Genomic DNA, 16,349 nt, shown 5'->3' with positions numbered 1-16,349 from the left:
CCCCCCCCCACAGCTGCCTCCAAGGAGCACCCCCACGTCCTACCCATCTCCAACAATCCATCTTTATCCTCTGCGCTTAGAAGGCAGGTTGTCCCCAAGCACTGGTCATCTGAAAAGGCCGTTCCATCTCTTTAAAGACAGATGTTTGCTTCAGAAGTAACCTCACTCCTGGCCAAGAAGTTGCTGCCTGGGGAAAAGGCTCTGTTTCTTTTCCTGTCTAGTGGCTGGGTCCTGAGGCTACTCTGCTGGGACGGGAGCTGAAGACTGAGTCCTGAACTACAGATTACAATCTCTTGCTTTACTGGACTTTCAGTATCTGCCCCACCCCCACTGGTTTTTCAGCTGTGCAGTTCCGCAGGTCTTATTCTGGCATAAAGGTAGGTGTGAGATACGCTCTGCCGCCCTGCTGGCTGGGGCTGGGGGTTGCTCTTAGTAGGCTGGCCTTAGACTTGAACTCTGCAGAAGCCTGTGTATTGCTAACCCTAGTAGGATCATTTCAACTTTTACTGTGAGTGAAAAGCAAAGTTTTCCTCCCCTGTCGCCACCTGTTTACCTATAACGATAGAGGGACTATAAAACATGAAATGTAGGGCGGAGGTGCTCACCACCTACACACTTAAAATAGCTACTGCCCTGTGATCACAGGTCTGACCCCCCCCTCCCCCAATCTCACCGGAACCGTAGGCACACAGGCACATAGGCTCTCGGTCCAGGTGCCACAGCCCCCAGAGCGCCTTCCCCACCTGTAAGCGGGCAGGACAGCTCCTGGAGTGTCCTCGCGTTTGCCAGGGGAATCACGCTGTGTGACTAGAAATCAGAAGTCCGCAGGAATTTGTACTTACCCCTCCTGGCCTGTCTGATCTTTGGGCTCAGCATGCTGCAGCCGCCTGGCCAGACTCGCCGGGCCGATCATGCTGCCATCCGCTTCCCCTTTCTCTTCTTCTTGGCCAGTGGCCCTTCATGCCTAGCTCTTTCGAGCCCCGGGGGCCACTGGCGTCACCCCCTCGGCTCTCTCTCCTGGCTCCGGCTTGCTTTGGACTACATGAATCCTGATGCATTATTTATCCATTCCAGAATTAATTTTCATCCAAGCGGACCATTAAAGCCACAGTGATGTTTGGTGATCAATCACTGGCCAGGGCGGGGCCCCGCCTGGCTATCGTGTTTGCTTGGCTACCCATTCCTGAAAGAGGAGGCGGGGTCTTGGGCCTCAGGGCGGGCAGGTGGGTGGGGCCATTTGAAGCCCAGTGGAGACTGCAGCTGGCTACAGGTCCCCAAGCCCTGGAGGTCTGTGAGCCAGCCAGCCAGCCGGCCACCAAGAGGGCGGAGGACACACATAGCACCGTGTTGGCCGGTCTAGCACGCTCTGCTAAGGCTAGGGAGTGGTAAGACCCCTCCAGGCATAGCCTAAGGGGACATGCATCTCAGCTCACTGCCTTTCTGGGAAGGAATGAGCATTCTGGCATTGCTCACATCCTCAGCAACTCCACTAGCAGAGAGTCCTGCTGAGGGTATCAACCACCTCTTTAATAAGGGGACAGAAACCAGGGTCACAAAACTCACTGAGTTGCGTAACAGATCTCTGCTGGGACCAGCGCGTGGTGCCTACTGGGGCTTTTATTGGGTCCCACCTTAACGCCCTAAAAACTGCTCTACAAACGCAGTCACAACATGTTCCACTCTCTCACTGTTGCCTAGAGGCAGGGCTGGCAACTGCATGAAAAGCTGACTCTAAACTCTTGTTTTTGTTGTTACTGTTGCCCATTTTTGTTTTGTTTTGCCTTTTTTTTGGGGGGGGGGGCGGTGCTGTACAGCTCAGGCTGGCCTTGAACTCTTGATCCTTCTGTCTCACCCTCTTGCCTGCTGGGTTACAGATATCTCCTTCCCACTCTGGCTGTAAACTCACACTTTTCTGTTAAACGAGTTTCTCAAAATATTCCAGTTCTGACCACTGCATGGTAAGCGCTCCCACCTCGAGGGTGTCCCATGAACTTGTTGGAGTGTGACCCCGCTCACTTTGTGCTCTGAGAACCTCCTCATGTGTCCTCATAACCACTGAGCCCAGGGTTGGGTTATTTCGAGTTTTATAATCACCCTTCTTTGAATGCCTCTTGTCCCTGTTCCCCCATGCAGCCCCCCACAGCTTTCTACGTGCCCTACGTCCACTGATACTCACAGTCCCACTGACGTTTCATCCCCCTCAGCAGCTGCAGGGGAGGGAGGGCTCCTGGGAGACCTCTGAAGCAGTCCAGAAAAGGTGGGAGAGTCTAGACTTGGGGCGGGGGCTGAAGAGTGAGGGGGAAGTCTGCAGGATGTGGTAAACCCCACATCCAGGTGAGCAGGAGGGAGAGTCCACAGAGGGCAGTCTCATTCAGCGTCAACCGTTTTCTGATCTTAGATCGCTCCTCAGATGGAGGAGTAGGTATCCTGACATGACATCCAAGGCCCTTCTTTCCCAGTCCTTCCTGCCTTCCACTGTCTCCCAGGCCTCCATGCCTTGGCCATCATCTAGAGCAGTTCATCCCGCGGTCCTCTGTGCTGGTCATACGAGGTCCCTGTATGTCCCCTTTCATATGCAGCCTCTGCAGACAGAACCCCACCTCTGGAAACCTTCCTCACACTGCTTCAGCTCCACAGGTCTTGTCATGCTTAAAAAAAACCAACCCTCCCCCCGCCCCCCCCCGAAACTGTCCTGATCCTACCAGTTGGGGGAGGCACTAAGCACTTTTCCTAGAACTGGCCTTCTTGCCCTCCTGGCTGCGAGCCCAAACGGCCTCATAAAATGCTCTGTAAAGGACGGTGTGTATAGAGGATGGGGAGATGGCTGGGGGGGGGGGGGGGCGGGCGGTAAAATGCCTACCACGCAAGCACAGGGATAAGAATCTGGATCCTTAGAGCCCACATAAATCCTGGGTGGGCATGGCAGCCTGGCTGTAGTCCTAATGCTCGGGAGGCAGAAATAGGGGATCCTAGGAACAAGCTGGTGAGCTAGAGTAGGCCCATTGGCAAGCTCCGAGTTCAAGTGAGAGACCCTGCCTCAATATACTAGGTGGAGAGTGATTGAGTGTTGCTGGAGGGCTTCTCTCCAGGTTCCCCAAGCCCCGCAGTCCCACAATCCACTTATAAAATAATCACTCAGACGCTTATATCACTTATAAACTGTATGGCCGTGGCAGGCTTCTTGCTAACTGTTCTTTTATCTTAAATTAACCCATTTTTATAAATCTATACCTTGCCACGTGGCTGGTGGCTTACCAGAGTCTTTACGTGCGCTTGTCCTGGCGGTGGCTAGTGTCTCCCCTCCTCAGCCTTCCGCTTCCCAGAATTCTCCTCTCTCCTTGTCCCACCTACTTCCTGCCTGGCCACTGGCCATCAGTGTTTTATTTATATAGAACGATATCCACAGCAATTGAGGAAGATTCCTCATGTCAACCTCTGCCCTCCATACATGTGGAGCAATTATATGGGAACACACACATGCACTAAACACACATGCGTGCACACACATACACTATGCATGGACAGATCAGAAACACCATTGCATGGCCTCTCCCCTTTAAGGCCAAGTACAACCCAGACCACTCTAGGACAGCCCACCCAGGAAGGATGAGAGAATATGGAGCTGGACAAGTCACATGTTGACACAGAGGTCATAGGGCAAGTCCCGTGGCCGGTGACAGCATCTTGAGCAATCCGGAAACCATCTGTGAGTAATGCAGCCTGGCTAGTGTTCCCCTGAGCCAAGGGCCAGCAAATACCAGAGCCTCGGTCCAGGGCTACTCACGCTTGTTTTGTTTAAGAAACCACCTCCGGGAGCTTTTCCTGTGCAGCTGCTTCCCGAGGACTTTAAGTCATTGCTCTCCCTGGCCTCACTTCTGGCCGCTAGAGAAGGAGGAATAAACCACAGGCTCTGGGCTCAGACTCAGAAGGCAAGCCTGAGAGGGCAGGAGCTGACCTGATTGGGACCATGGCATCAGTGGGCGGAGGGCAAAGTGGCTCTCCATCCTCTTGCCCTGACCCCAGATTCCATTCCTAGTCCTTCTGACGCAGGGTTCCCAGGCAGCAACCTGGAAGGGGCTGTGGTGCCTCACATGCAGCAGTGGATGCTGGAGGCCTCCAGATCCTTCCAGGGCTTGTGGGTGACAGTGGGGACAAGATCAGGGCTAGGGGATTTGGTGAACATGAAGACTTCGAATAGCTTGTATTTGAAGACGCAGGGCTACTCCTCTAGGTGTAAGTTGAACACTAAGAACAGGAAATGGAGTTACTGGTCAGCATGGTAGCAGACACTGGGAGTGCCCCCCCTTCTGCCTTTTTCACAATGCAGCCCTTACCCCTACCTCTACCCCAGCATTGTGATTCCAGTGGCTCCGCTCTGCCTCTACTACTCTCCTGCCTCACGTCATTCAGCGTTTTCTAAGGGCTGCTCAGGAGCCAGCACTGGAAGGTGTGAGGGGACTGAGAGGAGCAGAACTCTCCGGAACCACCTGTTACAATGCACAGCTGTTGATGGAATACGTGCCCATCAACACAGTCAGCCCAGAGCCAGGGTGCTTTCCCTATTGTGACTCTCTCCCTTGGCTGCACCCTGGAGACTTCACAGAAGAGTGTCTGCATCCCATACTGCAGCTCTTCTTAACCAGTACATATGCACAGCCATCCTGGGGCTTGTGAAATCATGTCCTACATATAACCAGGGCAAGGAACTACTGCCTTAGGAGACATCTCCACATACCTGGGGCCAGGGCTACCGAGGTGACCTTTGCCTGCTTCCATCTCGAGGGAGATGTCCTCTTAGGGAGAGGTATCTGTGTCAGCTATTTATCCAGCTAGAAAGACCCCAGGCTCTGATGGAGAAACCAGTCCATTGCATGTGGAGCCACTGGTGCTATTTCCTAATCTGTGCACTGCACAAAAACATCCAGTAGAGGGGGCTAGGAGGGTTGGGTTTGGGCTGGACCAGCAAGCATCCAGAGTGGCAGCTAGGAGGGAGAGCTTTTCTCTAATTTTCACAAAGATGCCACATAGACAGTGGTGATCCCAGCTTCCCTTTTCCAGAAGCTTCCGGGCTTCAGATAGAAGCATGCCCTTGCAGAGGTCCATGGGCAAACGGTGCTGACCTGGCTCCCCAGAGCCTGTCCCCAGTCCCCAGCACCACTGTTCCCTGCTGTGAGGAGGCTGCTGCCCTCTGCTTAGCCTGTCACTCAAGGTCGTCATTTCCGTCTTTCCCTATGCCCATCCGGTGGAGTTCCTAGCCAGCCAGCTGGAGTTCATCTGTAAGGAAGCTGATGGTTACATTTTCAGTAAGTTTGCAAAGCCAATAGTTTGTGACGGGCACTATCAGAAATGGAACAATATAAACCCGCAATTAAGTAAACTGTGTTTCAAAGTTTATTACTTCCTAATCCATTTGTGTCGTTCATATGGAAAATACCAAATGTTCCTGCTGCCATGCAGATCCTCCCCAAGTTCGGTGCTATTATGCTGGGAGTATTCACAGCATGGAAATCAGGCAACACTGTAATTCAGAGCATAGGAATTCCTTTTCTCATCTCCTTCTGATCCATGCTGGAGGGCCCCAGGAACCTTCTACAAGGTAGGGGAGTCTACTCCTCCTGCCCATTTATCAGGCCGTCTCCACCCCTGTCTTTACCTCTTTACTGTGTGTTCTAGTCAGTGTGTGGGATCCCTGGTCTGAGAACGCCAGTTCTCTACCAGCATCAGCCCTCTCCTTCCTCACGGATGCTCTGTGTTTTCAGCCACCTACAGTTAAGTATGGTTGAGTTCTGGTCAGTTTTGGCGTAGAAGTGATGTGGCCACTCCCAGGCCTGGGAGACAGCACTCTGTCCCCTGATACTCCACCAAACTCATTCCTACTTTCTGGTCAACTGGGCTAGGGACACTTTAGAAGTCCTTCGTAGAAGGTGGTAAGAGCCAAGCAGGCTGAGTCCTGTGTGGAGCTGAGCCCTCTCTGCCAGCCTGGAGTCACTCTACGTAGGTATGAAAAGTAGAATGAACGCCCATTGTGAGGCTTATTACATGGCTAGTCATCTGTTACCACGGCTGACTTTCCACTGCATCTACAGTTTCATCTGTCCTTCTTGGCCTGTGAGATTGGGAAACATCCTCCAGTGTCAGCTCCTTGTTCATCTCCACGGCTGGAATGAGTCACCCATACCTGAGGTTCCAGGGACCTTCTACAAGGCCTGTGAGTGAGTGAGTATGTGTGTGTGTGTGTGTGTGTGTGTGTGTGTGTGTGTGGCCTGTGAGTGAGTGTGTGTGTGTGTGTGTGTGTGTGTGTGTGTGTGTGTGTGTGTGTGTGTGTGTGTGTGACTGGTAAGAGAATGTGAGTTCCTGCTGACTCCTATAATTTAAATACCAACTTCACATACATCATCAGGTTGGACTGAAGTACTCTTCCTAGATGGTGTGGCAGTCATCCGAAGTGAACGTCTGGGCTGCTTTGGTGGCCTCGCTTTGCTGGTGCTATCAGCCTGTCATCTGTGTCACCACTGGGGGGGGGTGCAGGGTCCTCTGCTCCAGAGGGCAGGCCTTTCCCCCTGCCTCCTCTCTCTGGCCCCCATTCTGTCATCACTAGGCGTTTAATTGGCGTGTCTATGTGTTACCGCCAGTGGGACTCACTGTCATAGCCAGGCCCCTGGAAAGGGTCAGGAGTCTTGGATTCCCACTTTTCTGTGAGTGGTCTATTTAGTGTCTTGGTACCCAAGTCAGGATAAAGATGCAGAATCTAAAATCACACAGTGGAAAACTACCCAGACATACCAGACCAGGGAAAGAGGGATAAGCCCAAAGCATGGAGGCTTGCTTACAAAGCCCCTAATTATGATGGCCGGTATTCATTGTCAACTTGGAATTTCCCAGGAGACATACCTCTGGACATGCCTGTGGCTGTGTTTCCAGAGAGGATACACTGAGGGAAGAAGATGGACTCTGATTACAGGCAACACCATGCCATGGGCTGGGATCCCAGACTGAATAAAAAAAGGAGGAAGCCAGCTGTGTGTTAGCATTCATCTCTCTGTCTGCTACCTGATTCATCCAGATGTAAGCAGGCCACCTCTTACCACCCTCTGGTATAATGGGCTATATCTTCAAATTGTGAGTCTAAATAAATCCTTCCTACCTTAAGGCACCTTTCATCAGGTACTTTGTCCCAGTGATGAGAAGTAGTAGCTAAAGCAACTGTGACCTGTGTCCTCGTGGGTCCTGCAACCTTATTCTCTAGGAGAAGAGGCTTAGGTGCATCAATCTGGTTGACACACAATACCTTGTCACATGTCAACTTCATCTCTACAGTAGCATCTCTGCCTGCTGGGACCCCCAGGGAGCTGGGCCATTGGATAGGTCTGGCTCTAGGTAAAGGAGGTGGGACCTGTGTTCCATGGCCTTGTGTTGCTGTTACCTAGGGCTTCCTCAAGAAGGACAAGGCAAAACCTGTCTCAAGAAAACAAAACAAAACAACAACAACAAAAAAAAAGGACAAGGCTTTGGTTGCTACCACTTTGCATGGTCATTGGCTGGGAGCCTCCCAAGAAGAGAAAAGCATGGAACTGGCTGGAAACCTGGGTGTGGTTGTTTGAATGAAAATGGTGCCCAGAGGCTCATGTGTTTGAATCCTGGTCCTCGGTTGGTGGAACTATTTGGGAAGGATTAGTAGATAAGGCCTTGTTGGAGGACTTTGTGTCTTTGTTGGGTGGTGAGGGCAGGGATTGGCAGTTTCAAATCCAATGTCATTCCCAGTTATCTCTCTCTGCCTTCTACTTGTGGATAAGAATGTAAGCTCCCAGCTACTGCTGCAGCGCCATGCCTGCCTGCCTACTGCCAGGCTTTCACCTATGATGGCATGGACTCACTCTCTGAAACTGTAACTTCCCAGTAACTCTTTCTTCTATAAGTTATCTTGGTTATGATGTCTCTTTACAGCAGCAGAAAGGTAACTAAGTCTCTGCGGCTCCCCCCAAGAGAGCAAATGGCTAGTGGCAGTTGGTTAACCACACTCCTGCTCCCAGGGTAGCAAGTTCTTTCTTGAAGGGTGCTCTGTCTATACATGATCTCTACAGAGCAGAGCTCATGCATGTCACTTCAAACTCCTAAAATGTCAAGTTCAGGACAAATACTGTTCATCTAAGAGTCTTCATCTGCTGGGTGGTGGTAGTGCATGCCTTTAAATCCCAGCACTTGGGAGTCAGAGGCAGGTGGAGAGCTCTGTGAGTTCGAGGCCAGCCTGGGCTACAGAGTGAGTTCCAGGAAAGGCACAAAGCTACACAGAGAAACCCTGTCTCAAAAAACAAAACAAAAACAAAAAAACAAAAAAAAAAAAGTCTTCATCTAACCTGACAAGTGCCTGGGACTCGGTTGTACTGAGTGGCTTTCAGATTAAGAATGAAATCATTCAGCTACAAATTCTTTTGGTGGGTTTCTCAGAGAGGAGGTTTCTATCAGAGCATGTGTGAGCCTGGGCCCCTAAGCGAGGTGGGGAGAGAGTGGGTGGTTTTGTAGGGTACCTATGGCTGCACTATTGGTCAAGCAGAGTCCTCAGCTTCTGTCAAGTCTGGGGTTGAGAGAAAAGAAGGGGCACATGGCCTCCCCCCAGAACAAGGTGTTCCCGGTCATGGGACAAGGATGCAGTGAGTGGCCAAGTAGCTGTCATCATTCCGGAAGCAGAGATGGGGAGGGCTGCCACTCACAAGCGCGGCCCAGAGGCTGAGAGCAGCCCCGATCTCTCAGGGGTTCAGTGGGGGTCTGAAGTGACTTCTCCTCCCTGAAATCAAAGGTGTCAAAGGGAGGTCAACGGTTATGTTTGAGAAAATAAAGATTCACTGTTTTGGTCAGTTTAGCATTGTTGATTAGCAAGCCTGGTCCTGAGTGAAAACGCGTGCCTGCAGAGGAGGGGCAGGACACATGGCAAGGGTGACTGTCCCAGTGTCCCCATCTGTGATCACTCCCCTCCTGCAGCCCCCATCTCCCGACTCAGATCTCCCAAGAGGAAACCCCTCACCCTGACACCTCTGCCTGCTTCTGTTCATCTCCCTGCCTTGCACATCTGTGGTCCAGCCCTTGCTGGTTCCTTTCTCCAGGGCCACAGACAGCCCAGTTTTTTTCTCTCTTGGTTAGAACTTGGTCGCTTGCTGGGCAGTATCCAGCCCATCCCTGACTCGGGGAAACTCCCCAGATGCCTCTTCGGAAGAACCGATCTACTTGGTCCCAGGAGGCAGTCAGACATGGCTCTATGACTCAGGCCCAGCTAACCTGGACAGAGTCAGCTTTATAGCCTGCACCAGGGACAATGTCCTGCAGTGACACCAGCACCCTGCAGCATGGGGAGGTGCCCTACAGCAGGGTTTGTTCTACCTGCCTGTGCTGCTAGCATGTAGGCCCTCCACGGCCACTGCCACTTCTGTTCATTTTCCAAGCCTGCTTCAAGACCCAAAGAGTCTTGGGGGGGGGGGGGGCTGGAGAGATGGCTCAGAGGTTAAGAGCACTGGCTGCTCTTCCAGAGGTCCTGAGTTCAATTCCCAGCACTCACATGGTGGCTCACAACCATCTGTAGTGAGATCTGGTGACCTCTTCTGGCCTGCAGGCAGACATGCAAACAGAACACTGTATACATAACAAATAAATAAATCTTAAAAAAAAAAAAAAAGAGTCTTGTGAACTTCCCATAAATTCTCCTTCTTGCCTTAGCTGCTTTGGTTGCCTTTTTGTTGGAACTGAAGCCTAGGTTACACCCCTCAGCCCATGCTTCCCTGTTCCTCATCTCTCTGACCTTGGTATCTTCCGAAACCAACACAGACACACAGTCTCCTCCTTGTCCATTCTCAACTGAGGTCATTTCCTTCCCTGTTTCCCTGATACCAACTTTATCTCAGTCTGGAAGCCATAGGCTGTCTTTCCAGACCTGGCCTCTCTAGCCCTTCATTCTGTGTCCTCAGGAGACTCTTGTTGGTCAGCATTGACTGTGACTTCCATTCACCTCAGGGATGCCTCCTTCCACGCTACTTTCCTCTCAATCTTTATTTTATCCTAATCTGTTTCAAAACCTAACTGGGTCTTAGCTATCTGCCTCTCATCTCTGCTGGGGTCAAGTGTTTGCATACTGCTTCCCTTCAACTGGTTCCCAGGGACTATCAGTCTTCCTGGCCACCAGCCAGTATTCTGCAAGGCATAGTTTGTACTTAACATCACTATATAGTCTGAGACCACTACCATTGACATGTGACTAAATGGTTTTCTTGCAGGTCATTGATGAGCATCTAGCGAATAAATTCTATGGTCACCCATTTTGTTAACAAAACACAAAACATGCACTTCTGGTGTGGTAAGTTCATAGCCTGAGCTCCGAACTCAAGCCCAGCACAGTTCTGCATCGTTTCCTACCCATTGCCCCAACTGTTCTGATTTCCTGATCATTAGTGGAGCCAATGCTACAACTTCACCCAGACGGAAATGTCACTCTTGCTAGTCCTTAGAACCAAACCAGTCTCATGAAGTCATGTCTGTGAGGTCTGGTCTTGACCACAGAGGAACATTAGGTGGAGACATTGCTTAGAAACTTGGATACAAGAACATCATTCAGAGGAGAGTCTCGCCTGGGCATATAACTGTGACAGACCACTGAGAATGTGAAAAGTAAAAGAAGCCAAAACCAGACTCAGAGAACCCCAGCCCTACACATTGTTAGAAGGAAGAGAGAAGTTTAGTTAGGAGAGCTCTAACAGCACAGGCAGAGAAGGTGGGAAGAACCCAGGCAGGAGAGGCTGGCGTTGCAAGACCCACAACAAGGAGCGTTTCCATGTGGTGGCTCACTGTGTGGTGCCCAGAGGAAAGGGCTGGCAGTGGGAGAGGAAGACCTGGCCCATGACGCTGTGTATGACCCAAGAGTAGATTCCCCGTAGGAGTGAAGGAGGAGGCCAATTTACGATTATCAGTAAATTCCAATTCTGGCGATGCTATGAACTTCCTATTCCCTGAGCTGTCTCACGGACAAACCAGGACAAGACACCAAGATTTCCAACTAAAAATGCTGCATGGAATACACAAAATGTATGTTTAAAAAGGAACAGTGGAGGCGGGGTAATGAGGGGGGAGTAAAATGAAACCACATGATCTACATTCGGGAAGTGTCATTTTCTACAATGGGTATCCCCTACTAAAAAAGAAAAAGTAATAGATGGCTGAGAAACGAAATGCCAGGGGGATTTCAGAAGTCTTCCCCTTACACCAGCAACAACAATAGCAAAAGCTGACAAGAGCTGGCCAGACAACATTTTAGAACTTTACAAATTAATGAAGACTAGCAATTCTTAATTGCTGGGAGAGGAAGGGCCAGTTACCTTAAAGAACGTAGCCTCTAAGTCTACCATGCTCCAGTGGAAGGCCACACATCCCAGAACATTCGGGCAGCACCAACTGGCCTTGATGGGGCAGGAGAAACACGAAGTTGGGTGAGAAGGGAATATCGGGTAGGCATGGGAAGAGCTGGGGGTGAAGGTGAGTAAATATGATCAAAAATTGTATGAAGTCCTCAGAGAACTTATTAAATATATAGAATAAAAAATTATCCTAAGCTTGCATGGACTGGGGGAAACCCTTAAATCCTTAACTAGAATCCAGAGCTAGAGATCGGTAGGAACAGCTTTGTGACACTTGGCCCGCCCACACTCCAGGCCTGTTCCACTTCTGTAGGTCAGCGAAAATCTCACAGGAACCTCAGCCTGCATGCCACTGGAGGGAGGGAAACTTGGCTGGGGCCTTGCCTCACTAACCCAGGACTCTCCCACGCACAGCAGGGAGCAGGGGGTTCCCCTCATTCATCAGAGGCAAATGTTTTGGTCACTGGAGCCTCGCGCAGTAGATAACAGGGCAAAATTAAGCCTGACATAAAGCTTTGGAGGAAAGGCTTGGAGATGAGATGTTTTGGAGAGACAAAGTCTAACAGATGTGAGCCCACGGTATTGGTATCTGCGCCTTGTTGTAACCAAAATGCCCACCAGAAACAGCGTAAGGGAAGAAAGGTGGATATTGGCTCCTGGTTGCCCAGTGATTTCAGTCTGTAGTGGGGAAGATATGCCGGTGGGGGCACGAGGCGGTGGATGATCACATAAAGGCGACCCAGAAGCAGAGGCTGCGGATGGGACCAGGGTATAATTTCAAATCAACCTCCTCCCACCTGCCAGGCTCTACCCCCCAAAACAATGGTAGCCTTCAAGAAAGTACTGTGAGCTGGGGAACAAGCCTTCAAACGGAGCCTGTGGAGAATATCTCAGATAGGAATCATAACAACATGCTGAGGAGACCCTGAGCTGTGGTCTTCCAGCTCTTCTCAGCATGAGGTAAAGAGTAAGGCAGAGACATCAGCAGAGGGACTGAGTGTGGAAGGCATGTACTAAGACACCACAGAGACTAGGAGATTCTCCATGCAGTGCTTAAAGTCTCCATTCAATTACCAATTAGCCTTTGAGATAACGGGACAAACTTCAACAGCCACACATGACGAGAAATATGTAGTTAGCCAAATTAGTTCAGAAAAGCCATGACACCAATGAACAGGAGCAATTATAATGAGCAGGATCCACAAACCCCAGGAAGGGAAGAAAAAATCCAAGTTCCTGAGCTGCCACAGGGAGGTGGTGTCTTCGACGGAGCATGGATGGCACCTTGCTGTGGATGTGGATGGCAACCCCAGACCTTGTCAGACGTCTGTGGGCAGGGGATGGGGATCTAATGCACTCCTCAGACTTCATTCACTGCCTCTGTGAGAAAGCCATTCCTCTCTCTGCTGCTGGGTACCATCTTTCCAACCCAGGCTGCAGTTCCAGCATGACTCTCACACAGGCAAGATGACCCCATTGTCAGTATGAGGATGATGAGCAAGAGGGTGGGAATGGGCTTAGGCAAGAGATGGTCAGAGACCCATACAAGGCAAGATGGGGCAACAGTTTATGGTAGAGCACTCTGTAGCATGCCCAGGCTTAGGGGGTCCCGGGGTGCCTTAGGGGCAGAGAAGAGGCCATACACTTGGAGCCTGGAAGCCGAAATGCCACCCGACCACCCATGCTTCCCTACATTTGGCCCAGGCCAGAAATGCTAGTCCTCTCTTTATATTTTTATTTTATTAAAATTTGAAGTGAAAAGCAAAGAAAGATTTATTCAACGTGGCAATATTGAGAAAAGGAAAGAAAATAAAGAGGCTTCAAGTACTATGTTGAACAGGAGAGAATGGACACCCTACTTGGTCCTGACTTTAGTAAGGAGACAAAAGACCCACTCCAGTCCATCTTGGAGATGCTGACACGTAGTTCAAATTTCAGTAGAGGGCAAGAGCCAACCTCATCTTTAAAAGAACAAAAGCGGTTGGTCCTGGGGTGGCTGCTTGCAAAATGTGTCACAGTGACCTGAGCCAGGGACCTGCAGCTGGATGGCATTGTCTCGTCACCTCTGGGGACGGTCTGGGTCCTGCTTGGTCTTTGGCAGTGAGGTTGGCATGCCCCTTCTGCACCCAGCCAGCTTTGGGTGGATGCTCTGATGTCCTTCGGGGTGGGGCTGCGGCTCTCCCACCTAGTCAGCTAGCAAGGGACACAAAGACCTGGGGTGGTGGAGGGCAGCAGCTTTATTAAGTGCAGTCGGAGCATGCTTGGGTCTCCCACTTAGGAAGCTCTCCTAGGAAAAGATGTTGTCCCTGGTACAGCTGGGTCTCCAACAACAGCTGGACCTATGGATTAATGAACGATTACATCACGTCAGGTGAACTTCAAGAGAGCCTGGACTGAGGTCAGAGGTAGTCGGAGAGGCTCTGGAGAGCTGTGGACTTTCCTCCAAATACAGCGTGTGGATGGAATGACTAAGCAGGCCAGGCATGTGGGGGCCAAGACTGTTGACACCTCTCTCCATTCACAGTACTTACAAGTAAGGGATGACCTGGATGTTTAAGAAACCTGGGCCACCATTGTGCTGTAAGCCTGTATTTAAGACCTCCTACCCCCTTCAAGAAATGACATTCGACATTTAAAATTAAATATATATATATAAAATTGAATGAATACTGTGAATGTAATCTATGAATACCACAAATGTGATTAATATCATGAGTGTAATTTAAAAAAAAAAAAAAGAAAGAAACCTGGGCCGCAAACCAAGCTCCTGGTCAGCAGGAGTCCTTGCCCTGCCGCCAGGGTGGGCTTGGGCTTCACACAGCTCTGCCACAGTGTCCACAGGCACTTAAGCCCGAAGAGGAAGCCAGCACAGCGAATCCCTGTGTCTCATCTTCTCTCACCCTGCTCAGAGGAAGTCGAACGGATCACAAAATATCACTTCCTGAAACTAACAGTGGTTCGGGTGGTTTTTTTTTCTTTCTCCGTGTGAAACAAAATTGTTTGAGTGCTGGGCCATGTCAGAGGCTCTCAGTTACTCATCTTGAGTCACCCCTGACTCCCAATACCAGCTGGGTCACTGCTGAGCCTGGCTGGACCCTGTCCATGTCCCTATTCCTGCCTTAAGATGGCGATAGGAATGCCATCTGTCACGTGTGTGAGGATCAAATGAAAGGAACCAAGGCCATCACTTCCCAGGCGCTGACCACTCTAACGGAGCGATGAGTCTTTATACTCGGTCCCTAGCACAGTGCTCCTTGGAAGCTCCTGCCAGGGAGGAGCCTCTTTTGCATTTCAAAAGCTCCTGAGTCTTTAAATTTTTTTTTATTTTGTTTATTATTATTACTGTATGTGAGTACGTGTATGTGTGAGGGGATGGAGGTCAGAGGACAACTTTGTGGAATTGATTCTCTCTGTTCACCTTTATTTGGGCTTTGGGGACCTAATACAGGTCATCAGGACCATGTGGTGGTCTGGCATTCAGTCTCTGTTAATGCTGCAATTCTGGGAGAATGAGGTCAGGTTGAATCAACTAGGTGACTAGTTGAGGGGTGGAGCTGGAGATCAAGTTTAACCACCAATGGTTTGATCTGGTTGGTCATGTCTATGATGCCACCATAAAGTCCCTTGATGAGGGGTTTCAGGGAGCTTTCAGGCTGGTGAAACATGGAGGTTCTGGGTCTATGGCACATCCTGAGGGGTGTGGCAGCTCCCTCCCCTCCCTCAGCCCTTACTCTATTGTTTCTTCTGTCAGGTTGTCCAGAGTCGTATCTCTTATAGTAACTAGTGTATTCTTGAGTTCTGTGAGTCATCCTAGTGAGCTACCGAAACTGAGGAGAGCAGTGGGAACCTTGAATAAGGGGCCGAGAGGACAGAGGGTGAATGGCCTGGGCACCCGGTTGTGACGGGCTCTGAAGTGGAGGCACTTTTTTGAGTGTGAGTCTATAATCTACAGTCCCATAGGCTGTGTGCTCGCCCAGGGTTGTTCATGTTAGACAAGAACTGAACTGAACTGTTGGATACCCTGTTGATATGGAGAATCTGAGAGAGCAAGACAGACGTCCAGAGACAGCTGTCCTCCTTCAAAGAAGCCAGCTCTTGAGGGTGGCACCAGTGACCACATGGGCTTTGAAGTAAGCAGGTGTTATGTGTGGAGGAGGAACACAGGACTGTGTAGAGCTGGATGCAGAGTAATTATGGCTCCTGCCTCAGAAGCTCGATCCTCTTCAGAAGTTTCAATCTGGATTTCAGTGTCCTCTGATATGGCAAAGGGCACGTGACAACTTCTGAACTAATCAACATGGGCACACACTAGCATGAGCCGTGGGTGAGGCTGGGTACTGTTGTTCCTGTCTACCGTGTGGATGGCTGCGGAGGTATCTGGGGCGACATCCAGGCCACCAGCTTCACTGATTACAAGTTGTAGGGCTGGGCACAAGGCTGGCTCAGCCTGGAAGAAGGAAAAAGGGACCTCTTGTCTTTTACAAAAGGCACTGTCTGGACTTGGGGTGCGGGTCCTGCATGTGAATTACGTGGAGAGTCAGCCTTGGGGAAAGAATGGGCCCAGAGGAAGGCAGCAGTGACTGGAGCGGACTTTGGCTCTTCTTTCTCCTAGCAATGGGAGCGTTGATCGTTTTTGAGGGTCCTAGTTATCCTTAGGCTCCAGCCATCCCTGTTTTCCAACTCTATACACACACAATGTGGCCGGGAGCACATTGTGCCCGAGTGTCACAATGGTTAGTAGTTAATATTTGCTAAGCACATGCCCCACAGTAGGAGTTACTATCCTGTGTGACACATGTAACAAACTGCTCTGACACTTCATGTCATAGAGGAAAATGGAGCCCGAAGAGGATGCATAATACATGGGAAGTCATCGGCTAGGAGGTGGCTAAGCTGGCATCTCAAACCCAGCCTGGCACTTTAAGCAATGCTAGGTGGCCCCGTCTGTCTTCACCA

The 16,349-nt window shown here is 50.5% G+C and overlaps 1 protein-coding gene across 6 annotated transcripts in view; it reads right to left on the bottom strand.

Annotated features, from left to right (window-relative positions):
• Arhgap22 (Rho GTPase activating protein 22) overlaps positions 1 to 16,349 on the bottom strand; it is a 170,180-nt gene that overhangs the window by 142,131 nt on the left and 11,700 nt on the right. The window contains exon 1 of one of the 6 annotated variants that reach the window (XM_015995634.3): positions 843 to 1,012. The exons of the other annotated variants lie outside the window; for them this stretch is intronic. Coding sequence (XP_015851120.1) covers positions 843 to 876 — 34 coding nt within the window. The 5' untranslated portion in view covers positions 877 to 1,012. Of the gene's footprint in view, positions 1 to 842; positions 1,013 to 16,349 lie in introns of those variants that run through there. 6 annotated transcript variants of the gene reach the window in all.

Source organism: Peromyscus maniculatus, chromosome 9 (genome assembly GCF_049852395.1).
Source record: "Peromyscus maniculatus bairdii isolate BWxNUB_F1_BW_parent chromosome 9, HU_Pman_BW_mat_3.1, whole genome shotgun sequence".
Classification (NCBI taxonomy): domain Eukaryota; kingdom Metazoa; phylum Chordata; class Mammalia; order Rodentia; family Cricetidae; genus Peromyscus; species Peromyscus maniculatus.
This window is presented reverse-complemented; position numbering and strand designations above follow the sequence as displayed.